Source organism: Hyperoodon ampullatus, assembly GCF_949752795.1.
Source record: "Hyperoodon ampullatus genome assembly, chromosome: 7".
In the NCBI taxonomy this organism is placed as follows: Eukaryota; Metazoa; Chordata; class Mammalia; order Artiodactyla; family Ziphiidae; genus Hyperoodon; species Hyperoodon ampullatus.
The window spans coordinates 95,237,221-95,263,813 of NC_136920.1; the positions used below are offsets into that span (position 1 = coordinate 95,237,221).

The following is a 26,593-nucleotide window of genomic DNA, read 5'->3' on the forward strand; positions in this document are numbered from 1 at the left end:
TCTAACCACAGATAAATGTACAAATTGTGCTTACTGAGGACTGCATTAATTTCTTACAGAAAATACTGTGTTCTCTTACAAGATGTTTCCCAGACCGTGAACAACTCGGGAACAGTAATTGGTAGCTGGAGGAACTCACTAATTTGGTTTGTCGAATGCCACCAGTTAAGAAGGGAACGTACGACTCCAGCCCCTAAGGGGCGCTGTCTTCGCCCAACGACCAGCGTGACCCGCAGTCTTATACGAAAACATTTGTGGGTGGCCTCGGCTCTCGGGACTGGAAGACGCAGGCGGAGTCCCCGCCCCACTCTGGGCGCAGGCGCATGCGCCCTCCGGGCCCCGCCCCATGCCACTCCAGCTCCCACCGACGTTCAGGTAGGGGGCAGTGTGCGGGGGAGGGGCGTCGCCTGGGGGCGGGGCTGGAGCGGGAGTCTCAAGTGTTGCGGCTCCTTTGTTGGAGGCCCAACTTCCAATCCAACCGGGAGCAGTTTCTGCGGCTGCCGGTTCAGGGGTGGAGGCAATTGCTGGGTCCGGGAGCAGCACGCTCCCTCTCCTTTCTGTCGCACGAGTCCTGGGGTCTCCGCATCTCTCCAACCCCTGCACTCGGGCCCCCGTCCATTCCCAGCCGGAGTCGGGTGTCCTGGGTAGCTTGAGGACACGGGGCTGGGCAGGTGCCGAGAGCCCGCCGCCTCGCTCCCTCCTCCCCCTTCTTGCCGCTTGGCCCCACCCCGCCTGACCGAGCCACTCGGCGCCGGAAGCGAGGGGCCTCCGGGGCCTACGTGTGGCACCCTGCTCCGCTTGCGCCCACGCCTTCTGCTCCAATTGCTTTCCCAACCGAGCGGCAAAGCCGGGGGCGTGTTGCCGGGGCCCTGGGAAGCGGGGTGCATGGGCACTGTGCCTGGAGTCCGTCGCTGCGCCTTCCCGCCCACGGGGCGTCCGGTCACGGTCCCTGAAGCCCCAGCCTGCCAGACCGGAGCCCATACTGACGTCAAGGGTAAAGGCGACGAGAGGCATCTGAGTGGCACAACCAGGACCCCTGCCCCTAGTGGGGCTTTCGGTGTGCAACCGTGGGTCCTGAGCAGGGAACTTCCTTCCCCCACCCCTTGCTTACAGTTCTGCAACTGTCAATAAACAGTTACACCCTACCGTGTGCTAAGCATCAGGAGTTACAGGGCTTGAGGTCAGCTCTGGAAGACTTGAAAGTGAGGTTGTTGGGGGTAGGTGTCTGAGTGTGTGTGTACGTGTGCGTGTGCGTGTGTGTGTGTAGAAACTAACCCAGCACCTAGTGCAGTGCCTCTCAACCAGTAAGCCCTAATAAACCTTCGCCGAATGAATGAGAAGGTAGGTGGATGAGGGAGCCGGGCTAGAGAGGGCAGCTCTACTCATCCCAACCCTGCCTCCCCTGAGCGCAAGCCGACAAAAATAATTAGGTTAAGCCTTAAATCACAGCTGGTTTCACGGGCAGGCGGAGAGGGAAGAGCCGGGAATGGCAGCAATCCTGGGGACACAGGGTGCTGGCCTGGCTCACGGACACTGCCTCCCTCTCGGACGCCCTCCAGGCCCCCACAGCTTGGGCGTCAGTAACCTCCTGTTTTCTTGTCTCCCTCAGGACACCGGGTTCCCTAGGAGCCGCCCCAGGCTTAATGATTGTCCAGAAGGTGCCTATAAAGGGAGCCTGGGAGGCTGGGTGGAGGAGGGAGCAGAAAAAGCCCAACTCAGCAGATCTGAGCACTTGAGAGCCTCAATCAGGAGCCGTGGTCAGAGGCTCTGTGTCCCGGCCAGTAGGGCCTGCTCTTTCCCACCATGGCGGCCCGAGGCTACGGCTATTACCGCACTGTGATCTTCTCGGCCATGTTTGGAGGCTACAGCCTGTACTACTTCAACCGCAAGACCTTCTCTTTTGTCATGCCGTCGCTGGTGGAGGAGGTCCCTCTGGACAAGGATGACTTGGGTGAGCCCTGGCAGGGCAGGGGCGGGGTGGGCCCAGGAACACAGGACCAGCAGGACAAGTTGGGTGTTTGTGCAGTGTGGTGGGTACAGGCATGTAGTGTGTGTGGAGTGTCTGCACAGCAGATGCCAGGGGACAGTGCACGTGCCGGATGAGGAGGCTCTGAGATCCATGTCTGTGGGCACAGGTAAAGGACTGTGGGTATGGTCTAAGCATGTCTGAGGGCTGCTTATCTGTGTGTGTGTGTGTGTGTGTGTGTGTGTGTGTGCACGCCCTCCTGTGACTAACATGTGTCCCCAGAGGCACTGTGTTAGGGGGATTCTGAGCATGGTTTCTGCATCTGTGTGGGTGCAGGCTAAGACCACAGGGTGAGTGCTGGCCACTGACATTGTGAGCACTAGGAACTGAGGAGTTGGTGCAATGACTCCATGTGGCCCAGCAGGCTACCCTCCAGGAGGAATAAGGTCCCTGACTCCAATTCTAAGCCTTTTGTCCCATGTTCTGAGGTGGGGCAACAGAACTGCCAGAGACCCTGGGTTGGCATCCACGGTGAGGGAGAAATCAAGCATATGAGAATCCCATGGAGGAGGGCTGTCCTGCCCCATGACAGCTGCTGCTGGAACTCTCCAAGAGGCTGAAAAGTCATGGGTCAGCCTGGGGCTAGTGCTGATGAGAGGCGGGAGGAGTAGCCTGGCCCCATGAATGAATGTCAGGATTCCAACACAGGCCCCTCCTATTCCTCTTGGAAGGAACCAGTCTCACCCTGCCAGGCACCTCTACACACCTGACCCCATGCCTTCCTCCACCCTCCTGTGCCTCTGCCCTGGCCCCTAACCCCCCAGGTGTCCTGCTCCCTGCTCCCCTCCCCTGCAGGGCTCATCACCAGCAGCCAGTCGGCAGCCTACGCCCTCAGCAAGTTTGTGAGCGGGGTGCTGTCTGACCAGATGAGTGCTCGCTGGCTCTTCTCTTCCGGGCTTCTCCTGGTTGGCCTGGTCAACATAGTCTTTTCCTGGAGCTCCGCAGTGCCTGTCTTTGCTGCTCTCTGGTTCCTCAATGGCCTGGCACAGGGGCTGGGCTGGCCCCCATGTGGCAAGGTCCTGCGGAAGGTGAGTGTCTGCTTCCAAGGAGCTGGTTCAGATTGGCAGAGAGGACACCTAAAGAGCATGTGGGCACACTGGCACCTCCACCCCCAGCCAGAGCAGGTTCCTCAGGAGTTCCAGTCCAGCTCCTGTTGCTTGTCAAGATATTTTAGGAGGCTGAACGTGGGGGGATCAGGTGGCAGATGAGGGAATTGGCCCTGCCAAGTAGAAGAGCCCTCTCCCTCATCCCTGTAATGTGAGCTTCTGGGTCTGCCCCACCTGACCCTCACCTTCAACATGGACTGTAGGCTGAGCATCTACTCTGTCCCCCTCTGCCCCACAGTGGTTTGAGCCATCTCAATTTGGCACTTGGTGGGCCGTCCTATCAACCAGCATGAACCTGGCTGGAGGGCTGGGCCCCATCCTGGCAACCATCCTCGCCCAGAGCTATAGCTGGCGCAGCACGCTGGCCCTGTCTGGGGCACTGTGTGTGGTTGTCTCCTTCCTCTGTCTCCTGCTCATCCGCAATGAACCTGCTGATGTTGGGCTCCGCAACCTGGACCCCACCCCCTCCAAGGGCAAGAAGGGTGAGTACGCGATAACGCCGACCCCTAGGGGACCTTCCTTCATCAGTCACCTGGCAGACTTTCCTGGAGGACTGGCTGTATGCCTGGCCCTGTACTAGCTAATGGATGTCGGGATGGTGATGGAGAGTGGGTGGGAGTAAATAAAACTCCATCCGGCGAGGCAGTTAAGTACCAGACAAGTGGCAGAGCCAACAAATGCTATGACTCATGTTATAGCCTAGTCCTTCCTTACCAGAGAGCCAGAGTTCCCTGTGTGGACAGCATCCTAAGCCTAAGTGGCTTGGGTGCCTTCCTCCATCCCCACTGGTCCTCAGGTTCTCTTTCGTTCGTTGAGACTTGCAGTGGAGAGGAGAGGGCAGAACCGTGGGGGTGGGAGACCTTCCTGCTGATCCCTGGCTATGTGGACGGACTCTGCCCCTATGGCTAGCTAATGAGTGGTGGGGGCGGGGCAGCCTGAGCAGAGTCCTGAGGCCTGGCCTGCTCCCACCCCCAGGCCCCCTGAAGGAGGAGAGTACCTTACAGCAGCTGCTGCTGACCCCCTACCTGTGGGTGCTCTCCACTGGCTACCTTGTGGTGTTTGGAGTAAAGACGTGCTGTACTGACTGGGGCCAGTTCTTCCTTATCCAGGAGAGAGGACAGTCAGCCCTCGTGGGTGAGACGAGTGTTGGGATGGGGCAGGCCTAGGGAGCAGGCGCCAATGCAGGGGATGGGAAAGTCAGACCCGCTTCCCTTTATCCTTTCTTCTTTCCCTGAGGCCGGGCAGTACTCAGGCAGCTGTGGCCAGTCACCCTTGGGGACCTTGTACCTCTCTGGGTTTAAGTCAGTCTGGGACAACCCCAAGCTGTAACACCCCTCCACCCTTCCTTTCCCTCTTCCCACCACAACTCCCCACTGCAGGTAGCTCCTACATGAGTGCCCTGGAGGTTGGGGGCCTTGTAGGCAGCATCGCAGCTGGCTACCTGTCAGACCGGGCCATGGCCAAGGTGAGTGGGCAGAAGGGACGGGAAGGAGGAGGGTCCCTTTAAATCTTCCCAGCATGACTGGGAGAGGCACCAGAGAGGTAGGAGCCCTGGGGCACAGGCAGCTTGGCATATGCTGGTTTAGGCTGGGTGAGGTGGGAATGATTCCAGGCTCCTCTTCTTTGCTGGGGATGTGGAGATGAGGCTCTCGGGGGGAAAGGGTTTTAACCGATGTCAAGGAGAGCCAGAATTTCTCTCCGCCTAGCTTCTCCACAGCCCCAGGGAAACGGGTTGGGGAAGGACTGGATGCAGCCTGCCCCCACGTGTCCCCAAGCCTGCCCCACGTGGAGGAACGGATGTTGTGGAGTTTGGCCTCAGAACATAACAAGCAGGTCCCAGGGCTTCCCAGAGCTGCCTTGGGCCAAGAACTGCAATGGGATTGCCAAAGACCTGTCAGCAGAGGTCTGCTGTGTCAGCGTCCAGGGGTGAGGGTTCTCTGCTGCTCCTGGGGCCTGATGTTGCTCGACTGTGTCCACAGGCACGGTTGTCCATGTACGGGAACCCCCGCCATGGCTTGCTGCTGTTCATGATGGCTGGCATGACAGTGTCCATGTACCTCTTCCGGGTAACTGTGACCAGTGAATCCCCCAAGGTAAATAAGCAGGGACTGGCCCACGTCAGGGACAAGGATGAGAAAGCAAGGGCCACTGACTGTCTCCCTCTCCCTGGGCTTTCTCTGCTTCTGATGCCCTTTTCAGTTGTTTGTACCTCCATTCCCCTCCTCTGTGCTCTGATACCCCTCCTTGACTCTGGGCCTGGTTTCTTCTCCTCTCTATGCTCCTCTAGGATGTTGCTTTCTGGACTCTGGCTCTTCACCCTCTCGCTGAGCTCACAGGCTTTACAGAGCATGAGGTGCCCTATCTTTATCTCTGGTTTTCCTCTTGGTGTGTCTCACCTGTGTCCTACCGCCTCTGCCTTGCCCTTAGCCAATCCAGCTTGCACAAATCCTGAGAAGAGACAGCAACTCACCTGGAGGGATGGCTCCTGAACCTCCCTCCCCTACCTGCACAGGCCTCTGTGTTGGCTGAATGTGGCCCCCACTCCTCTAGCTCTGCAGTCAGCTGTGCTGGGAAGTGGTGTGTGTGGGAGTCACTTACTGTCTGCTTTTACTACAATTATTTGTTCCTGGGGCCAAGCATTCCTCTATCCTCTGGCAGGGGTAGGTAGGTAGGCGGCTTTCTCAGACTTTAAATGCTACCCTGCACTGCCCTTGCAGCTCTGGATCCTGGTGTTGGGAGCTGTGTTTGGTTTCTCCTCTTATGGTCCCATTGCCTTGTTCGGAGTTATAGCCAATGAGAGTGCCCCTCCCAACTTGTGTGGCACCTCCCATGCCATTGTGGGACTCATGGCCAATGGTAAGTGATACCCCCACTGATGCCTCACACACAAGCCAGCTAGGGGCTGGAACAAGCCCCACTGGCTCTATCCTCACAATGACTCAGGCTCTTTCCCTCCTCCCTGACAGTGGGCGGCTTTCTGGCTGGGTTGCCCTTCAGCACCATTGCGAAGCATTACAGCTGGAGCACAGCCTTCTGGGTGGCTGAAGTGATCTGTGCAGCCAGCACAGGTGCCTTCTTCCTTCTACGAAACATCCGCACCAAAATGGGCCAAGTGCCCAAGAAGGCTGAGTGAAGACAGTGCAGGCTCTGGAGCATCCTGTCCCACTTGTGGCCTCTCCCCTCCATGGGCGTGGGGGAAGGGAGGGAGGGGACTATCTGACAAGCACCTTTGACTTTCCCTTTCTGCTCCTTTTCCCTCATCCAAGTGGCGCTGGAAGTTATCAGTGGCTAATAAGCCCCAGCTTCCCACCTGATCTCTATTTAAAAGACCACCTTTGTTCTTGGACTCCATTAGCTCCTATTTCCTGGCTTTAAAGAGGAAACCCCTGCACTCAGGGAGTCTCCTGTATCCTTCTCCCACTCTTGGGCCCTGCCCTGTCCCCATCCCACCCCATCCTCACCTGAGGTGAGGCTCCTCCTGCAGCAGCAGGGCAGCAATGGCCCAGGACTTCTGCCCTGAGGCCTCTCAGCAGGGGGCAACTGCTCCTGCCAATACCTTGGACTCCAGGGGAAGAGGGTCACTCTCACCAATACCCAGGGCACAGTAGGGGGCTATGGATGGGAGAGTAGAAAGACTTGTTATAGAAAATTAAAACTAGATTTGATACTAAACCCTGTCAGTGAGTCATTCTTTCAAAAAGGGCAGTACAGGGACTTCCCTGGTGGCACAGTGGTTAAGACTCCACGTTCCCAATGCAGGGGGCCCGGGTTCAATCCCTGGCCAAGGAACTAGATCCCACATGCATGCTGCAACTAGGAGTTTGCATGCCACAACTAAGGAGCCCGCCTGCTGCAACTAAGACCCGGCGCAACCAAATAGAGAAATAAATAAATAAAAAGGGGAGGTAATACAAGCCAGAGATAGCTTTTTTTGGGAAATACTCCCTTAATACCTGCTTTTTCCACCCCAGAAGAGAGAGACTTCATTCCCCTGGAAGGGAAAGCTGAAGTGTAGATGGACTCCTTTAAGCTCATGTCTCTACCGCCTTCAACTTCATACTGCATAATTCAATGAACACTTTGAAGATGAAACTACTGGGTGCCAGGCAGGTTAAGTAATTTGATGGAGGGAGATAACAGTGTAGTCAGAAAGCCTGGGTTCAAACTCAGTCTGCTGGTAACTAGCTTTGAGACTTTGAGGCAGAGAGTTTGTACATTGCTTGCTGAAGCCCATCTGTAATAGCAACAGAATGTACCCCCTAAGGTAAGGGAGAGGATTGAGATAAAGCAGTAAAACGTGGCTGTAAGCACTTGATAAATATTCCATCATCATTTTCACTATCGTCATCACCACCATACCCACCACCTAGGAAGTCAGTAGCAATTCTGGAACTAGGACCAAGGCTCCTGATTCAAAGTCCCATGTTCATTCATTCACTTAATGAACATATATTTGTTTTGTTTTCTACTAGAACATAGTATCTCATTTTCCCAGAATTCCCTTATCATTCCTGTCTCCCCTCCTGAGGCTTTTTCCCCAAACCATCAATTAGGATAGCAAACACTGAGATCAAAGGAATGTTTATTATAGCATTTATGGGCCTACCTCCTCCATAAATAATCTGTACAGAGTTGGGAAGTAGGACCATGATAGATACAGGAAGAAAGAGAGCATGGTATTAAGGCTCGGGCATCAGTACATGTCATCAGGCTCAGCAACCTCCCATTTTCAAGTGCACTAACAAATGCCGCTGGGTTCGCCATCGGAGTGGAAACAGCAGGACCCCTGTTGCAGGATCTCTCAAGAATATGCGGGGATTGGGGAGGGGTCCACTGCAGGTTCGGCCTAAGACCCAGGTCCAAAAGTTCCAGCCTTCTCTGCCACCTCCAGGGCTAACTTCAGGTTCTGGTCAAACAGCTCACACCTAGGCCAGACCCAGGAAGCAAAAATAAGGACAAAGTGTGAGGCCTGGCTCTCTCCCCACCTTGGGTGCAGAGGCAGAGCCAGTGGAAACTCTGCTTGAAGAAAGACATAAACCCCAAAGGAAGTCTTTGGTTTCTCCAAAAAATAAGTAAGTAAAAGGCTAGTTACTTTTGTTTCATTTAAAAATAACTCTGGGGCTTCCCTGGTGGCGCAGTGGTTGAGAGTCCGCCTGCTGATGCAGGGGACACGGGTTCGTGCCTCGGTCTGGGAAGGATCCCACATGCCGCGGAGCAGCTGGGCCCGTGAGCCATGGCCACTGAGTCTGCGCGTCCGGGGCCTGTGCTCCGCAACGGGAGAGGCCACAACAGTGAGAGGCCCGCGTACCGCAAAAAAAATAATAAATAAAAAAATAACTCTATTACACTTCAAAATGACACTGGGGAAAAGCACACAGGGAGGGGGAACAAGGAGGCTTTGACCAGAATCTGGGAAGTGGGACCACATACCTGATGGGCATTTCCAGGGAGTAAAATGGATTCTTCAGGGCAAAGTCTGAGTAAATCTCATAAATCTTTCGGAGAAGAGAATCTATCCCAGCCTGCCTAGGATCCGCCAGCACCACAAACTTTATCCCTGGAGAGGGACCAGTAATGATTACCAAAGCGTAGAGAATGCAGCAAATAATGCTGCCCTTTGTTGGTACAGCACTTTCATATGCCCACTTAAATTTTATCCTTATTGCTACATAAAGCACGAAAAGCAAGATTTTGAATCTTCAGGTGAGAGCAGAGAAGTGAAATGACGTTGTTGCATCACCCAGCTGACTGAGTGACCAGGCTTTGGGTTCTAGCTCTGTCGCTTACTTCTGGCCTGGGGGCCCCTCAGCAGAAAGTGCCAGGCAAGGAACAAACTCAGGCAGTTTCCAATGATCTGCCTTCAGGGAGTGATGCAATGACACTCACGATCCAAACGTCATTTCCATTTCACATTCAAATTTCATTTTGGAGCAACACACCTTCCAAAACGTGTGCAACATGAGATAACATTAAGGTGAGTTTATCTGTGGACAGGATAAACAAGGCTGAGCACGCTCAGCGGCATGGACAAAACTGGCGTCAGATTAAATATTGGCTTTAGATTCACAAAACAAGTAACTGTGCAGTTGTCCCAGAAAAGGCTCACCAACACTCCCTTGCTTACCAAACCCAACTCGGGTCAATCCCTTCTCCCAACCTGCCCCATCACATCCCCTTGACCTGTCTAGAGGTGCGTACCTGTCAATGTCTGGAAGCAGTGCAGTTTGAATGTGTCTGTCTCCAGCATCTCAATGCCTGAGCTGCCCTGTTCAGGAGACAGCTGGGAGCCGATTGCGAACAGCCTATTTGCAAAGGAGGCAAAGTTGGGAATGCACCTCATTGCTATAAGGGAGAAGTGCTTCTCGAACTTTTCCGCTGAAATGACCCTTATCTTCTGAAGAGTTCAAGTTACAGCTTGAGATAGTCAGAAGCAGCTGTATGAACTGCCTGGCAGCAGTATCAAAATTTCTTAAAAATTCATTTGAATTCTGCATGTATTTTACATTCATACTTTGCTACAAAACATTGTACATTGAAAACTTTGGGTGAAATTAACACTCTGGGACTATGTACCACGTTTACTCACCCCGTGACTACGCATATCCAGCACATCTCATACCATAATTGACAGCAAGAAAAGATCTTAAAGATCATTTAGCTCAACTGCCTTAAAGATGAAGAAACTTAAGACTCAGAAAAGAGAAGGTGACTTAAGCAAACAAAATCACACCACTGCCAGCATTACCTACAGCCTAGCCATACTGGATCAATTCTTTTCATGACACAAGAACTGACGATTTAGAAGGAGAAAGGTAAGCACCGCCGCTCAGGAAGTCTCTGAGCGCAGAACCACATTAATCCAGCCAGTCTATGAGCCAAGTGCAGACCGACAAAATCTAGGAAGGGTTGTGAGACTTACGAGTGGAACATGGAGGCCAGCATGAGCTTCTCATTGGAGGTGAGGCGAGGCCGGCCGAATCGAATGGACACCGGGTAGTTAGAAGGGTTGCCCAGGTACTCCAGCACCTCTTTCCCATCGGCCGTGTACTTGCCGCTCACATCCACACCATTGATGGCCAGCACTGCGTGGCCCACTGCAGAGCCGAGGCTAAGCGTCAACGAAGCGTCAGCTTGGGGATCCCGCCAAGGGGACAATGGACCCGGCCCCAACTCCTCACCCCCCCCCGCCCCCCGCCCAGAGACACCTGCCCACAACGGCGGCACCTGGCCCCGCCCTCCGGGCCCGAGCCTAACCCACCCCGGATGCCGTCGCGCTGGCCGAAGGCAACCAGCACACGCTCGTCATGCAGTTTGAGCAGCAGATCAAGCGGGTAACTGAAAGTTTTCTCAGCCTCGGCCCGTGGCGCGTAGCTGTCCAACTGGTAAATGAGGCCTCCAGCTTTGTTCACCACAAACACACTGAAAATCGCCATTGCTGCCGCTGCGACTGCGGGCCCCGCCCCGGAACCGCAGCACAGGACCTGCCCCCGGCGCCCCGGCCGCGCGTCCCCTCTCGAACACGGAGCGCGGCCCGCTGCGGCGCTTGCGCACTTGGAGCACGCCTGGCTGTCAGTAACGCTGGGAAGTTAGCTGTCGGGATCTAGAAAATTGTTTTCCGTCCCTTTTCCCAGGTTTTTAGTGTCAGGAAACAGCAGCGTGTGACTGCCTCACAACTAGCCGCAAAGCTCAAAAAGTAGGGGCAGCCTCGAGTGCCTCCGGCTGCAGGGTGAACTCGCACTGTCCGCAGCCAGTCCCAGGCCCGAGTCAGGCCTGCGCCTCCGGACTTCCTCCGCGCGGTCCCGCCCCTTGCCCCGGAAGCACTCGCTGTAGGCGGAGGTTTCTGGGTTTCGTCGCTAGACGCACTTCCTTTTTGTCCGACATCTTAGCGAGGCGAGGTGGTACCAGTTGCTCTCCTGGCTTCGCTATGGTGAGCTCTGTTCGGGGTGAGCCGGCGTGGTTTTGGGAGCCGGCGATGCCGGCGCGCATTTGGGGCGGCATCGGAGGAGGGCTCCCAGAACTGCCGGGCCGCGTGTCGAGGCGGGCGGGCTATTGCTCCCCCCATGTGCTCCGGCAGTGGAGTCTGGGCGGGGGTCGGGGGGGTGGGGCGCAGGGGTAGGGGGAGCGTGGGGCTGCCTTGAGACCTGGCCGCATTCCCGCTTTTCTTCTGTAGCCGCCCAAAGATGACAAGAAGAAGAAAGATGCCGGAAAGTCGGCCAAGAAAGACAAAGACCCAGTGAACAAATCTGGGGGCAAGGCCAAAAAGAAGGTAGGAGTGAATCGCTTGAACGTTGAGGGAGGCTGCGGGCACCCGTCCCTTATCGATATATTAAGTGACATCTAGCAGATGGCCTGTAAGGTTGTGGGGTCTAGAGTCAGGTTATTACAGCTTATGCTTTTATCACCATTTTGTCTTTTCATCATTTGGAGAATGGGGTGATATATGATGTTTGGAAGTTAAACAGATGTGTACAGAGCATTTATTTTTGATACGCAGCACATAGTGTTATTTTAATTGGTTCCGTGGGGCTCAGTCAGTATCCGAAAGTCTCAATAATAGGCTTTTCCCCCGCAACCAGATGTGTCTTTGATGCCTTTAACGACAACCAGCGTCTCTCTTTACTTTGAATTCTGGCTTTCTAATTATTTGAATCTTAATTTGCAGAGTTTCTACAAATTCTGCATTTCATAGATCTCTGCAGGCCAAGGAATAGAGCCACTCTCTCAGTGTAGCCGTACTACAACCAAGTAACAATTCTTTGAGGCAGGTTGTTGCAGAGGAGGGAAAAACTGGAGCACTGATTTTTTTTTTTTTTTTTCTTTTTTTTTGGTGAGCAGAAGTGGTCCAAAGGCAAAGTTCGGGACAAGCTCAATAACCTAGTCTTGTTTGACAAAGCAACATATGACAAACTCTGTAAAGAAGTTCCCAACTATAAGCTTATAACTCCAGCTGTTGTCTCTGAGAGACTGAAGATTCGTGGCTCCCTGGCCAGGGCAGCCCTGCAGGAGCTGCTTAGTAAAGGTGAGAGGGGTGTGTTGTACTGATTTGTATGATTTTGCACCTTAAATTGGCCTGACCGTGCTAGCCATCTTAAATGCAATAGGTGGTTGTTAGTAATGTAATTCTAACATGTTACCTAGGTTATTGGTTAGTGCCCAATAATGGAAACAGTGATTTTCAAGTTCTAGTAAAGGGCTGTGAAGGTGGCCATCCCAAGAGCAGGTGGTGAGTCCCTTGTTTTAAAAGGGTAAGTCAAATTAGATTATAACCAAGAAATGTAGGCATGCCTTCTAAACTCATGCTTAAATTCAGCATTTCTCTTTTGGGATGGGATAGAAAACAAATACTTCTAGTGTCTTATTAAGTATTTCATAGTACTATTGTGTGAAAATTTTATGCTTTCTTTCTAGGACTTATTAAACTGGTTTCAAAGCACAGAGCTCAAGTAATTTACACCAGAAATACCAAGGGTGGAGATGCTCCAGCTGCAGGTGAAGATGCATGAACAGGTGAGCAAGAACCCAGGGGTTCATGGTGTAGGAAGTATGCATCCCTTCACAAGCCTCTATAGTTCTGATTCTTTTTTTTTTTTTTACAGGTCCCACCAGCTGTATATTTTGAAAAATAAAACTTTATTCAATCAAATAAGTGGGCATGTCTTGTTTCCTAAGGAAGGCAGTTACAAAGGGTAATAGTAGGTATCGGCTTGTTGATTTGGCTTTGAGCATTATGGTGGTTGAAAATGTATTAGGAAACCATTAACTTTTCTTTTTATGTGACTGCTGTTTGTTTCTTGCTGCGGCTTCAGTTTTGAATTGATGCCTGAAAGGAAATGAAGGGTTAGTAGGACGAAGGGTGAGATCTCCAAGGGGGAGTGGGTTGGGGTCCTGACACTGGGCCCATACCTGGATTGCCAGCGGCGTCCATTATTCCAGACCCGGCCAAAAGAGGGCAGCCAGCCTGCACTGGTACTGGAGTTATGATCAAAATTGGCCCCAACTCTGTCTGGTGGGAGTTTCTTCAATTTCTGTTTTTCCTCTACAATAAGCAGTTTTATTTGAGTAGGAAGACTTAAAGAACCCATCCCCATTTCTGAATTAGTTAACTTACTTTCTTTGAGAAACTCTTCATAGGAGGGTCCTATTTGTTGGTTCCCAAAGCTACAGTCCTCATCTTGGACCATCCAGGGAGGTGTGGCACCTGGAAAAGGAAGACCCTTTAAGCAGAAATGAAAGTACTTAAAAAAGTTGTTTTTAACCTTCAGGCTATTGTGGAACATAGCTAGCTATAAGTTCCTACTTAATTGAAAACTATAAATGTTCGTAAACAAAATCCAGGAATTCTGGACCATGGGAAGTTGAGGGGCCTAGGCTAATTTAAAAGGTGCTGATACGTAATCGCTGTATTGAGGCATGACTGACAAAAAACAAACTACACACATTTAAAGTGTACAATTTGAAATGTTTGGGGTGAAATCACCACCGTGTATCCTTGTGACCCTTTAAAATATTTTCTAGCACACCTCCCTTATACCCCTTTTCCCAGGCAACCACTGACGTGCTTTCTGTTGCTGTAGGTTAGTTTGCATTTTCTGTAATTTTGTATAAGTGGAATATATTGTGTACCCTTGTGTACCTTTTAGCATAGTTACTTCGAGGTTTTTGTGTTACGCGTGTTTTCAGTCGTTCCTTCTTTGTTATTATTTTTTGAAGTGTTCATTTGCTGAGGCACGTTGGGATTTGTTTTTTCAACTTTTATTAAAGAAACTGCCAAAGTGTTTTCCAAAGTAGTTATGCCATTTTGCATTCCCACCAGCAGTGTATGAGAGTTCTTGCATATATAAATGGTCAGTCTTTAGCCTTTTTTAATTTTTTGGTCATGCCACGTGGCATGTGGTATTGTTCCCTGACCAGGGATTGAACCCCTATTCCCTGCATTGAGAGTGCGGAGTCTTAACCACTGGACCGCCAGGGAAGTCCTAGTTTTAGCCATTTTGATGAGCATCTTTTTATATGCCTCTATTGAGTGTTGAGAAGTTTTCATATATTGAGAATACACATCCTTCATCAGATGCTGCTTTACTTTGGAAAAACGTAATTTATTATGCTAAAGTTTGTAATCTTCCGTTTTTCAAGCAAAGTATTTTTTCCCTTAGTTGAAATACAAGGAGACGAGTGGCTGTAGCGTGGCTAATGCCATGGTGGGCACTGGGTATAGAGACTTCTCTGGCCCTCAATTGCAACGAGTTTTATTTTTAAAATTTATTTTATTGAAGTATAGTTGATTTACAATGTTGTGTTAATTTCTGCTATACAGCAAAGTGACTCAGTTATATATGTATTCTTTATCATGTTCTTTCCCATAATAGTTTATCACAGGATATTAAATATAGTTCCCTCTGCTATATACAGTAGGACCTTGTTTAGTTTATACTCTTTATTTTCACTATTAAGTGTATTTCAAAAAACACTTTAACGCACACTCACATAGTGGTTGAACAAAAACCCTTATAAGAATTACCATGTCTGATACCTTCTAACTTTAAAGCACCTTAGATCTGAAAGTTAAAAAAAAAAAATCCGGTAAACAGGTGAACGTACATCTGTTACTTTGCTGAGTTACTCAGACGCATTTGACATAGGTGTCTTTGATACCCTTCTACCAGTGAAAGGCCTAGAACTCGGGTGTGTCTCAAAGATCCCAAGTTCACTGACAATACTGTATCTTAATCAACTTTATTCTTTAAAAAAAAAAAGCTTCTTACAGTTTGAGAAACATTGCCGTGGGTCTTACCTGAGTGGATGTTACCAATTCCTGGTGTATCCTGTAGTTGGAAATGGGGGGAAAAATCATAAGAAAGCCAAGAGATGATAGGATACTCATAGCCTAGAGGAAGAAATTTTACAGGAGGTGGAGGGAACCACTGCCATGATGCTAGTTCTGCACTGGGTTGATGTTAAATCTTACAGAGCACAGCAAATCACTGAAAGACAGTCTTGCCCTCACCAGACTCAAGGTCTTAGTAGCAGAGATGTCCAAAAATAAGTGCCTACTAGATGGTAGGTAAACGAAATCCTTTTTTACAGAGCATACATACTACTGGGAAAGAGAAGTATGAATTACACAAATTCACAGCTTTTTTTTTTTTTTTTTTTGCAGTACGCGGGCCTCTCACTGTTGTGGCCTCCCCCGTTGCGGAGCACAGGCTCCGGACGCGCAGGCTCAGCAGCCATGGCTCACAGGCCCAGCCGCTCCGCGGCATGTGGGATCCTCCCAGACCGGGGCACGAACCCGCGTCCCCTGCATCGGCAGGCGGACTCTCAACCACTGCGCCACCAGGGAAGCCCCTCACAGCTTTTTACATGGGGCTACATTTATAACAGTTTCCATGAAAAAGTGACATTCAAGCTAAGAGCTAAAGGCAGGTGAGGGTTAAGTAGATGATGAGGGAAGGAAAGCATACCATTTAAGACTGGCAATTACATGTTCAAAAGCAAGGAGCACAGCACAGCTGGAGGATAGAATGTAAGATAGCAGGTGATGCGATTATTTTTTGTTGTGTATGGGACAAGATTGCAGTAGTAGGAATTGTTCCAAGGTGGAATAGAGACCAGCTTGTATTCAGGAGATAAAATAGATAAGACATACTCATTGAGGGAATGTGAAAAATGAAAGGAGGGGATAAGAATCTTTATCTACAGTTAATGGAAACACAGGAGTGGTAGGGGTTAGCTTCAGGTACCTGCGGGGTATCTATAAATGTCCCGTATTGAGCTGGAAATGTGGATTCTGCACAGGATGAGATTTAGGAGTTGGTACCTCTATGTGGCAATTGGGGCAGTGTGTGGATAAGATGACCATGGAGGGTGAGGAAAAAGTCTAAAAACGTGATACTATGGGCCAGGGCAGCAAGAGGGAAAAGCCTGCTAAGACAGGAATGGCCAGAATACACAGAAAAGCCAGGAGAGATGGGTGTCCTGGGAACTGAGGGGGCATTGTCCCTTTCCCAACTTCCGTATCCACTGTGCCTGATGGCCAATGAATGTCCCTTTCCCAACTTTCGTATCCATTGTACCTGATGGCCAATGAATGTCAGAGGTTGTCCTGTCTCCATCCAGTCAAGCTCTGGGGCTGGTGGCAGGTCCACATATGAGGGCTGCTGTGAGGTGGAGGCTACTTGGCTGAAAAAGACAAACAGGAGCCAGGCTGGCAGACAAGGTCCTTGAGCCATGAGGATAGCAAAGATGAGATCTGTTGCCTTTTCCCAGGCAAAGTTACAGAATGTTCTAAGAGATGTCAGAACTCCCAATAAGAGGTTTCCTAACAATCTTACCTGTCTGTCCCTTTCCAGCTTCCAGGTGCCGAAGAGCCCTCTTCTGGGTCTGGCACTGTCTGAGGCTGAGTTTGATTCAGGAAAAACAAATGTGTCTAGGATGCTTAAGAATTTGCCTAGGCCATGCTCCCACCCTCCAGAAGTAAACAAATTGACATTGAGGGTACTGCCCATATCTTGCAAACTTCCCTCCCTCCCTCCCTCCCTCCTCCCTCCCAGCCTGGCCCACATCTTCTCCACTGACAAAGGCCTGCCCCCTGGTGGGCAGGTAAGGGAATTCAAGCCGAGCAGATAAAGCATGGAGTCCATGAATTCTCATAAGAGCTGGTAGGTGAAATGTTGGACCTGGGAGAAGCGGGAATCAGTGGATTTGGATACTGCTCTGGCTCCTCCGAGGGAAACCAACCTCTAAGACAGACTGAACCACCTCCTGCCGGCTGTGCTCCACCTCACGGATCTGAGCTGCCATCTGTGGGAGAGAGGCTGCTTAGATAGGTACAAAATGGTGGGGGGGGCTGGGTCCTTCAGAGGCCTTTCCTTTAACTCACCTCTTTAATCACTTCATCCTCTTTTTCCTCATAGGAATCCAGACTTTTCACCATGGACTTCTTGAATCTAAAAAGAAAAAGGGCAAGTCCCGGCCAGTTGTGCAAAGATCCTCAGTAGATCATTTTTCTCTGAATTTTGAGTAGTGTCAGACTCCCAGAAACAAAATAGTACAATGAACACCCATGTACCTCTCCCCCAGATTCACTGTTAACATTTTGCCATACTGGCTCCAGTTCGCTTATAAACACATTTCCTTTCTGCCAAGAACATGAGACTTAATTCTAAATTTTTCAGCATACATCTCCTGGGAACAGCAACAGCCTATGAAACCATTACCATACTTAAGAAAACCAGTTTCCCTTTCTTGATGTCCAAATTGTCCCATATTTAGGACAATATATTTGCAGTTTTTATCCTGCAATACGAAGGTATCCGAATAACATCAATGCTGCTATCAACAATAAGACTACTAAGCAAAGCTCAAGATTTCTTTGCAGTTCATTAGTCCTCAGAAAACCTTCTAAGGGTGTACAGTCAGATTTTTGTGTTCAAATGTTACTTTTATTCTTTCGTCATTGTTACCAGTTGATATATAATTAATATAACTGTCTTTGTTTGCCTAATTTTATTATTATTTTTTGAAAATATAACTAAAGGACATTTGTTTTTCACTAAGACTTTGTCTTGACATAACTAAACCGCGTCACCACCCCCCACCCCGATTTGAAGAAGGGTTTAGTACAGTGAATGTTATAAAGCAGACACGAACAGTTTGAAGGACTGGAACCAACAGTAACTGACAAAAACCAACTTCCATCTAAATCATCATAAAAATGTTTTAAGTTAAAAAAAAAGGGGGGGGAGAAGGGGGCAAAAGGGGTTTCAGATTGAACAAGATCCTCACATTTCATCTAATACATTCAGCCCTGGCTAGTGTATACGAAAATGGAAACCGGATTACTATAATACAAAACTTCTACTACAGCACTCTGTACACACCTGTGTTCCAAGCCCACCCCCATCCCCCTAATGCTTCCAAACTCAACTATTTCCCGGCCTGTTGACGAAGGAGCACATAGATCTTCTCTTTAATCCAGTCTTTGTTATAAGGCTGGTATGTCTGGGTATCAGCTCGGTAAACAAGGCAGCTGAGGTCTTCCAGGTCATCAATAAAATCAAATAACTGATACCATACGTGATGGGCTGTTGGGATTCACTCTCTTCAGATGTTCTTCATACACTATACAAACACCTTCCATGCATTCATTCACAGATTCATAGTCAGCCTAAGTTCTGCCTTCTGGCCTCTTGGTAGGCTGTACCAGCAAAATGGTGTGAGACATGGCGCCAAACTCTTGCTGCAGCCGCTGCCGACTACTCTGCCGACTACTCTGCCGACTCCACCTCCGCACACGAGCTTATAGCCTTTTTGCCTAATTTTAATATGTAAAACATTTACGTAGGGGAATGGCTCTATCACGGTGCCCTGGCAGCCTTGCACATATCCTTACAGGCAAAGCCTTGAACTGCAGCTTATCAGAGTTTTGGCTGAAGGTCTGCGTGATCCTCCTGGAACACAAGAGGACAGGAGGCCTGAACGGAACTGCTAGGAGGCCATCTCCCACTCGTCTCCCTATCTCTCATGGGAAACCATTATGAAACAGTTTCTCATCAACTCCCAGTTCTGATGGGGTATGGGACTTTGTGCTCTCAGATTTGAGCTGTAGACATAAAACACGTAGCTGCAGTCTAGACTTGGCTCCCCAGCAAAAGTATCGCACAGCTCACACTGCAGTCACCCAGTCCTATTCGTATCAGTATGGTCCTTTTTGGTGTGTTGGACAACCTGGGAAGCTGGCACTTTGTGCTTACTCTTTTCACTGCCTATGTAACAAACTGCCTGAACCCAAAAGTAGCTCACTGTGGGACTTTCCTGGTGGTCCAGTGGTTAAGAATCCCCCTTCCAATGCAGGGGACTTGGGTTTGATCCCTGGTCGGGGAACTAAGATCCCACATGCTACAGGGCAACTGAGTCCACACACTGCAACTACTGAGCCCACATGTGCCACAACTAGAGAGCCCACGTGCTCTGGAGCCTGTGCGCACCAGAACTAGAGAGAAGCCTGCGTGCTGCAATGAAGATCCTGCATGCCGAAACTAAGACCCGATGCAGCCAAATAAAAAGACTAATATTTAAAAATAATGATTAGGGCTTCCCTGGTGGCGCAGTGGTTAAGAATCCACCTGCCAATGCAGGGGACACGGGTTCGAGCCCTGGTCTGGGAAGATCCCACATGCCGCGGAGCAACTAAGCCTGTGCGCCACAACTACTGAGCCTGTGCTCTAGAGCCTGCGAGCCACAGCTACTGAAGCCTGCACACCTAGAGCCTGTGCTCTGCAACAAGAGAAGCCACTACAATGAGAAGCCCGCGCACGCACCGCAATGAACAGTAGCCCCCACTCGCCGCAACTAGAGAAAGCCCGCGCGCAGCAACAAAGACCAGACGCAGCCAAAAATAAATAAATTTATTTATTTAAAAAAAGATTTAAAAGGGCTTTCCTGGGCCTCCCTGGTGGCGCAGTGGTTGAGAGTCCGCCTGCCGATGCAGGGGATACGGGTTCGTGTCCCGGTCTGGGAGGATCCCATATGCCGCGGAGCGGCTGGGCCCGTGAGCCATGGCCGCTGAGCCTGCGCGTCCGGAGCCTGTGCTCCGCAACGGGAGAGGCCACAACAGTGAGAGGCCCGCGTACCGCAAAAAAAAAAAAAAAAAAAAAAAAAAAAAAAAAAATAAAAGGGCTTTCCTGGTGGCGCAGAGGTTGAGAGTCTGCCTGCCGATGCAGGGGACGTGGGTTTGTGCCCCGGTCCGGAAAGATCCCACGTGCCGCGGAGCGGCTAGGCCCGCGAGCCATGGCCGCTGGGCCTGCGCGTCCGGAGCCTGGCTCCGCAACGGGAGAGGCCACAACAGTGAGAGGCCCGCGTACCGCAAAAAAAAAAAAAAAAAAAAAAGATTAAAAAATAATAAAAGTGGCTCATTGTATCTTTACTGGTCAAATCAGTCAGGCTTGGCCTGGCCTTGTCTTGTGTGAGCTTGAAATTTATAAAGCTCAAAAGTCAAACGATATTTAAATAAAAAGTTCAAAGAGTCCATCCTCATAATTCTCAATTATAACCTTTGCTGCTCAACTATCCTTTATTCACCCACCAAAAACCATATGGAGCTGAGCCAGGGTGTGAGGAGTGAGTGGCCTCAGTTTCTTATCTCCTCCCAGTCTGAACCACAGATTTTAAAGCAAGGTGGTGGGATCTAGGCATTTCTTATTTCCTCATTATTCTCCACATTGGGTAGAAAGAAATAACAAACACCATGTGTTTTCTTAACTTTGGCCTTGGGATCCCCTTGGGTTCCACACTCCACAATCTCAATATGGTCCCAATAAAAGTGATGATGTGAGGCTGCCTGAGTCCTCTTCCTGAGGCAGTCAGGGCTCATTCCCTCTCTGTGCTGTCCAGCTTCCTGCACTCCGGTTTCTTGAGGCCCTCCGAGGCCAGTTAAAATAGAGTCTAAAACTATTAAAAGTGGGCACTGGGTGAGCACCAGTTTCTTGCACACTATAAAAAGCATCTTCTGCTCCTAAAGAACCTTAGTAGTTTCTGTGTCATACATTTAAGTAGTTGATTATGGTCAGCTTTAATTACACACTATTCTCTATTTGCTAAATACATTGTAAATCTCCCCCCACCCCCGCAACTAGATTATAAACCTTTCAAGGACTCTGTCATATTTCTTTTGTGTCCAATATGGTGCCTAGGATAATGAGTGCTACAAAGACAATGGTTACTAATGAAGTCCTTACTAAACTTCCCAAGCAGTAGAGGAAGCTCCAGTACCTGACACAGGCCCAGAGAATCCACACTCTGCTACTTCATCATGTGAAGTAGTGACTTACCGTGCATAATCCTGGGGGGAGATCAAAAACTTCTCTTTCATCTGGAACTCAGCCTTGTTCTCCCACCAGAATCTGTTGGTTGCTTTCTTGTGCTCTGGACTGAGAATGGAAAGGACAAGTACTCTCAATGATAGATTGCAGAATATTACACAGATATCTAGGCATTAGATAAATAATGCAAACTGACATCTGGGTTTCTGTCTCTGGGCAAGGCTGAGAGAAAAACACTGATAGTAGTCTCTTCAAGATCTCCAGTCTCCCCCTTCCAGTAAAAATGTGAGAATCTGAGAGGAAGTGATGGGAGGGAAACTTGATTGAGCCAGCTGCCCAGCTGACTTTCCCAGCTAGACCACCAACACCACTGGGACCATGGCAGCCGTAAGCCCGCTACCCTCAAGGCTAGCAATGCCTACAAGATGACTCAATCAAATCACAAAAGCGTTCTTCCTTTCACCCACCCTAAACCCTCCCTCCCACAAATGTACACGACTGTTGTATGCGGCTCCCGGCCCGGCGCTCACCTGGCCAGATGCTCCAGCAGCCCCCCATGCAGCACGGTCAGGTTTCCGTGGCTCAGGTGTTTCTTAACCTCACAGCCGCAGCACAGGCACCAGCAGCACCGCTCGTGCTCGGGCACGTAACGCTCCACCTGAGCGGCGCGGACGGCCTTGCGGGCGGCCTCCACCTGCCGCGGAAAGGGTACCAAGGGGAAGAGGCTAAGTAGGACCCCGGCGGGACCCCCAGATCCCACCCCCTCGGGCCCTCACAGCCCCGCCCGCATTCCCGCCCCGTCCTATCCAGGGTTTCCTCCAGCCTCCCGTCCGCACCTGAGGCAGAAGCCGCTCCAAAGCCACCTTCAGCTGCCGCTGGTGCTTGCGACTGTAGACGTGTCCGCGGCCGCAGAAGAAGGTCTGGCGGCAAACAGGGCACCGTTCCGCCGGCGCCATCTACCCAGGACTGGGGATCTGCGACGCGCAGCCGCCCCTTCGCCGTCCGGTGACCTCTGACCCCTCAGGGGCGGGGCGAACCCAGCGGCCCCAGCGGCCCCCGCGGCCCCCAGCGGCCGGCAGGCGCCACTGCAAGTCCTACTACGGTTGCGCGGGTTTTTCTCCGGGAACCCTCATTGCGCACAAACCCAGCTTGTCGCCAGTACCGCCAAATGCAGTCTGGCTGGAAAAGGTGAGGGGAAGGAGCGCACGCAACAGTTAGGGGGGACCGCGCACGTATCTGGTCACTGACAAGGACCCGTAGAGACAATTTAACAAATCGTAACTAGTATTTATAGGGTGCTCAGTGGGGGTCCAGAGCTTTACCTTAACTACCTCAGGTAATCTTCACAGTAACCCTGTGTGGTGTCCTGTTATTACTGGCATTTTACAAGCGGGAAACTGAGGCGTGAAGGAGGAGGTAAGTTTGTGGAAGGTTACACAGGTATAAAGCGGCAGAGGCATTGCCAGCAGGCTGTAGGGAACACAAGCTGAAGGCCTAATCTAAGACCTGATAACGCTCATACCCCACAGGGGTGATCTGAACGTTGCTCCTGTAAAGCTGTAAAGGGAAAGCTATAAAGGGTGCAGAGTCATTGCTGAGGGTTAGCAGACGTGTTTAATCTGTAAACGTGCTAAACTAGTGGAACTTTATTCTCTACAAGCCACTTCTCCCAGAGTCAACAGCCTTCCTGTCTGTCCCGCTCCCTTAGCACCTAAGGTGAACTGCTCCCTCCCAGGGCTGAAATCCCCAGACTGTGATCTCCACCCTAGAACTCCCTCCAAAAAGCCTGGGGCCTGGCCCACACCTTAACTTATTGGATGTGCAAACAGAGCTGGCACAGAGTCCCCGGCTTCCCTTACATTTGTTACCTGTATTGGTGCATTAACCTGGATGGGTTACAATGTCTGTGGGCATATCCAGTCAACTCTACATAATTCAGACCCAGAAAGTAGCCAGACTCCCCTTCAGATCTTGACTTCCTGATGGAGCTTCCCTTTAGACTCAGGCCTTTGCCAGATGTGATCCATTTTGATGACCTTGCAGTTCTCAGTTCCTTGACCTCTCATCACTCCCCTGGCAGGGGTAATCCTGGACCTTGTCCACCAAAAATTGCTCCTTCTCTGAATTCAAACTCTGAAGTTCTACTCTGACCATCGTCTTCCATCCTCCCATGTGGACTTACCTTCCATCTGGTCTTTAACCGCAGGGAGACCTCCATTCCTGAATATGAGTGCTCTTATCCATTCACTTGGAAAATTATTCATCATCTGCCAGCTACTAAATGCTTTGCTCTAGGCCAGGTTTAAAAATTTAAAAACCTTTTGGGGCTTCCCTGGTGGCGCAGTGGTTGAGAGTCCGCCTGCCGATGCAGGGGACGTGGGTTCGTGCCGCGGTCCGGGAAGATCCCACATGCCGCGGAGCGGCTGGGCCCGTGAGCCATGGCCGCTGAGCCTGCGGGTCCAGAGCCTGTGCTCCGCAACGGGAGAGGCCACAACAGTGAGAGGCCCGCGTACCGCAAAAAAAAAAAAAAAAGAAAATTTAAAAACCTTTAAAGTGTGGCCTCCAAGTCAGCAGCATCAGCATCTGGGAGCTTGTTAGAAATGCAAATTCTTGGGCCCCACCCCAGACCTACTGAATAGGAAACTCCGGAGTGGGTCCCAGCACTCTGTGGTTGAATGAGCCCTTCAGGTGATTCTGATGCTCAGTCAAGTTTGAGAATCGCTGGTCTAGGTCTTAGGTCCTCTTGACTTCGCTTTACCCACTGGATCCCAGGAATCCTTCCACCACACTCTCATGGCAACATATTACTTCACTTGACCTACCAAGACCTCTCATTCCGTCACACCCTAGCCATCCCATCTGTTTCCGTCATTTGTCCCAAAGCTGCTATTACCATCTGCTTAAACTCCTAACTTTTCAGCCCTCTGCAATTTGGCTTTTGAAACTGTTTCCCTAAAGTCTTCCATTACTGAGTATTCATTCAGCTGCCATCTGAACTAGACTGTGTGAATGGAACTCAATTTCTTCCTCTTCAGGTCATCCCCTGTTTTCATCCTCCCAGTGAATGATACCACTAAACTAAAGCCTGGAGTTTTGGGGTAAGTTATCTTTTTTTTTTTTTTTAATTTTTATTTATGGCTATGTTGGGTCTTCGTTTCTGTGTGCAGGCTTTCTCTAGTTGCGGCGAGCAGGGGCTACTCTTTGTTGCGGTGTGCGGGCTTCTCATTGCGGTGGCTTCTCTTGTTGCGGAGCATGGGCTCTAGGTGCACGGGCTTCACTAATTGTGGCTCATGGGCTCTAGAGTGCAGGCTCAGTAGTTGTGGCGCATGGGCTTTGTTGCTCCGCGGCCTGTGGGATCTCCCGGACCAGGGAAGGACTCGAATTGGTGTCCCCTGCATTGTCAGGCAGATTCTTAACCACTGCACCACCAGGGAAGTCCCTGCGGTAAGTTATCTTTGATTCTCCCTTTCACTTAGTCCCCACATCCACCCTGTGCAAGCTGTCTTACTGGATTTCTGAGATGTCTAAAATCTGTTCTCCACCTTTTATACTCATAGACCATACCTTATTTCAATTCCCTACCTTTCTTGCTTAGATTCATGTAAAATCTTTCTGACTGGTTTCCAAGTGTCTGGTGTATTTCAGCTCCATTTATCCTCCACACGCTGGTCTTAAGGTAGTCTCTAAAATGACTTTCCTGATTAATGTCTCTAAGTTGCCTTCAGGAAATATCTAAATTTCGCAACATGAATTTTACACTAAGTGTCCTAACCTCCTTTTCAGTCTTGTGTCCCACACTCCACCCCTCCCCCCGCCACCCTCCTCCAGGCAATATTCCTGCAGTTCTGTTGCTCCTATGCACTTTAGCATCTCCAGCCCTTGGTCCCCTCTGCCTAGAATTTACTTCTTTCCAGCTCTGCCTGATAAATTCTTTCTATTATATAGGGCTCTGAAATATGAACTAGAATGGAATTTCCACAAGGCTGGTGACTTTGTCTGGAACATGGTAAGCTCTCAATCTATTCATAAGCTCTTAGATCAGTTCATAATTGAATGAATGAAATGTCACCCCTTTTGTGAAGCCTACAAGAGTGGATCCTGCAGAATTAAAATTTCAATTCCAAGGTCCTTTGCTCATCCTCTTGTCGTTTTGTTTAGTAGTCAGTTGAAAACCCAATAGTTAAAAAGCTCTTCAAGTGCGGGGACTGTGTCTTGATCATACCTGACTCAGTAGAACTAGCAGAAAGGGACCTTCTATGAATATTTGTCAAATTAAGTTAAATCATCAAAACTCCAGGTACCCTGGTGTTAACATGCCCATGGGGTGGGGGTCTGTGCTGGGAAGGAGCCTCAGAAGCTTGCAGCTAACAGCCTGCTAATTATGTTGCAGGAAGGGGGACCCCTTCCAGGGCCCAAGAGTGGGCTCTTGTCTAACACTCGGAAATGAATTGTCTGAGGAGATACATGTGCTGACGAAGCAAAAGACTATTGGGAAGGGGCACCCGGGTGGAGAGCAGCAGGGTAAGGGAACCCAGGAGAACTGCTCTGCCATGTGGCTTGCAGCCTCAGGTTTCATGGTAATGGGGTTAGTTTTCAGGGTTGTCTCTGGCCAATCATCTTAGCCTATATTTGGTCGGACTCGGGGTCCTTCCTGGTGGCGCATGCATCTCTCAGCCAAGATGGATTCCAGTGCGAAGGATTCTGAGAGGTTGGTAGGACAATATTATGGGCTGGCGTCTCCTCCCTCCTTTTGGCTCCTCCCAGATTCTCCTGGTTAGTTTTCCTGGCAGCACCATGTTCCTTACTGGGAACTCCTGTTGTGAGACAATTCCTGCAAGTGGTTATCATTGTGCCTGGCCAAGGTGGGTGGTATCAGTCAGTGGTTCCCTAACAATTAGAGTATCAAACTACAAAACAGGCTAGTGGATAGCTTTATTTTTTTAAAAATTCTAAAAAGTAATTTCTTATTAAAAAAGAAAAAAATAACCTGTGCCGAAGCTATAAATAAAAAGGGGGACTTCCTTGGCAGTCCAGTGGCTAAGACTCTGTACTCCCAACGCCTGGGGCCCAGGTTCGATCTCTGGTCAGGGAACTATATCCCACATGCTGCAACTAAGAGTCCGCATGCTGCAACTAAAGATCCTGCGTGCTGCAACTAAGACCCAGCACAGCCAAATAAATTTTTTTTTTTTTTTTTGCGGTACGCGGGCTTCTCACTGCTGTGGTCTCTCCCGCTGCGGAGCACAGGCTCCAGACGCGCAGGCTCAGCGGCCATGGCTCACGGGCCCAGCTGCTCCACAGCATGTGGGATCTTCCCGGACCGGGGCACGAACCCGTGTCCCCTGCATCGGCAGGTGGACTCTCAACCACTGCGCCACCAGGGAAGCCCGATAAATATTTTAAAAATAAATAAAAATGGATTGGCCTCCATATCTTTTTGCCACCCGCCAATCCCCAAAGATAACTATTACTGTCTGATACCTGTTTTCTTTAAGACATCTTCTGTGCGTAGACAACATACTTGTATATATATAAACATAGTTTCTGTCACCTTTGGAATCATATCGAACATACTGTTCTGCTACTGTTTGTTTTTTTAAGCCCTAAAAATGTATTATGAATATCTTTCTACACCAGTACTT

The 26,593-nt window shown here is 50.1% G+C and overlaps 4 protein-coding genes and 1 pseudogene across 10 annotated transcripts; 2 read left to right on the plus strand and 3 right to left on the minus strand.

The window, feature by feature from the left end:
- Positions 1–1,803: 1,803 nt before the first annotated feature.
- On the plus strand, positions 1,804–6,265 carry SLC37A4 (solute carrier family 37 member 4; the record flags this gene model as incomplete). Of its 2 annotated transcripts, XM_079709080.1 has the most annotated exons (9): positions 1,804–1,951; positions 2,822–3,054; positions 3,371–3,614; positions 4,108–4,266; positions 4,512–4,597; positions 5,112–5,225; positions 5,420–5,485; positions 5,850–5,988; positions 6,099–6,265. In XM_079709080.1, 9 exons carry the CDS (start codon positions 1,804–1,806, stop codon positions 6,263–6,265), a joined length of 1,356 nt encoding a protein of 451 aa, XP_079565206.1. The 2 variants fall into 2 exon arrangements, with proteins under 2 accessions (XP_079565206.1, XP_079565207.1); XM_079709081.1 differs by lacking the exon at positions 5,420–5,485.
- Positions 6,266–7,793: 1,528 nt separating this feature from the next.
- On the minus strand, positions 7,794–10,565 carry TRAPPC4 (trafficking protein particle complex subunit 4; the record flags this gene model as incomplete). Of its 5 annotated transcripts, none has more annotated exons than XM_079707522.1 (5): positions 7,794–8,057; positions 8,563–8,689; positions 9,331–9,434; positions 10,181–10,226; positions 10,391–10,565. In XM_079707522.1, the coding sequence occupies 5 exons, from the start codon at positions 10,563–10,565 to the stop codon at positions 7,979–7,981; spliced, it is 531 nt and encodes a 176-aa protein (XP_079563648.1). The 5 variants fall into 5 exon arrangements, with proteins under 5 accessions (XP_079563648.1, XP_079563649.1, XP_079563646.1 ...); XM_079707523.1 differs by having other exon boundaries at positions 9,331–9,379; positions 10,159–10,226; XM_079707520.1 differs by having other exon boundaries at positions 10,052–10,226.
- Positions 10,566–10,932: 367 nt separating this feature from the next.
- RPS25 (ribosomal protein S25) lies at positions 10,933–12,778 on the plus strand. Its single transcript, XM_079709561.1, has 5 exons — positions 10,933–11,059; positions 11,303–11,398; positions 11,968–12,151; positions 12,541–12,639; positions 12,729–12,778. Exons 1-4 carry the CDS (start codon positions 11,057–11,059, stop codon positions 12,633–12,635), a joined length of 378 nt encoding a protein of 125 aa, XP_079565687.1. The 5' UTR covers positions 10,933–11,056; the 3' UTR covers positions 12,636–12,639; positions 12,729–12,778.
- A 39-nt stretch (positions 12,779–12,817) lies between these two features.
- On the minus strand, positions 12,818–21,907 carry CENATAC (centrosomal AT-AC splicing factor; the record flags this gene model as incomplete). The annotated part of the gene is made up of 11 exons (XM_079709560.1): positions 12,818–12,952; positions 13,036–13,168; positions 13,241–13,330; positions 14,924–14,954; positions 16,206–16,311; positions 16,464–16,528; positions 16,870–16,932; positions 17,012–17,078; positions 20,961–21,059; positions 21,482–21,645; positions 21,788–21,907. The coding sequence occupies 11 exons, from the start codon at positions 21,905–21,907 to the stop codon at positions 12,889–12,891; spliced, it is 1,002 nt and encodes a 333-aa protein (XP_079565686.1). The 3' UTR covers positions 12,818–12,888.
- Positions 18,058–18,355, minus strand: LOC307056154 (enhancer of rudimentary homolog; annotated as a pseudogene). Its single transcript has one exon. The product of its transcript is annotated as an enhancer of rudimentary homolog (transcript).
- Positions 21,908–26,593: the final 4,686 nt, after the last annotated feature.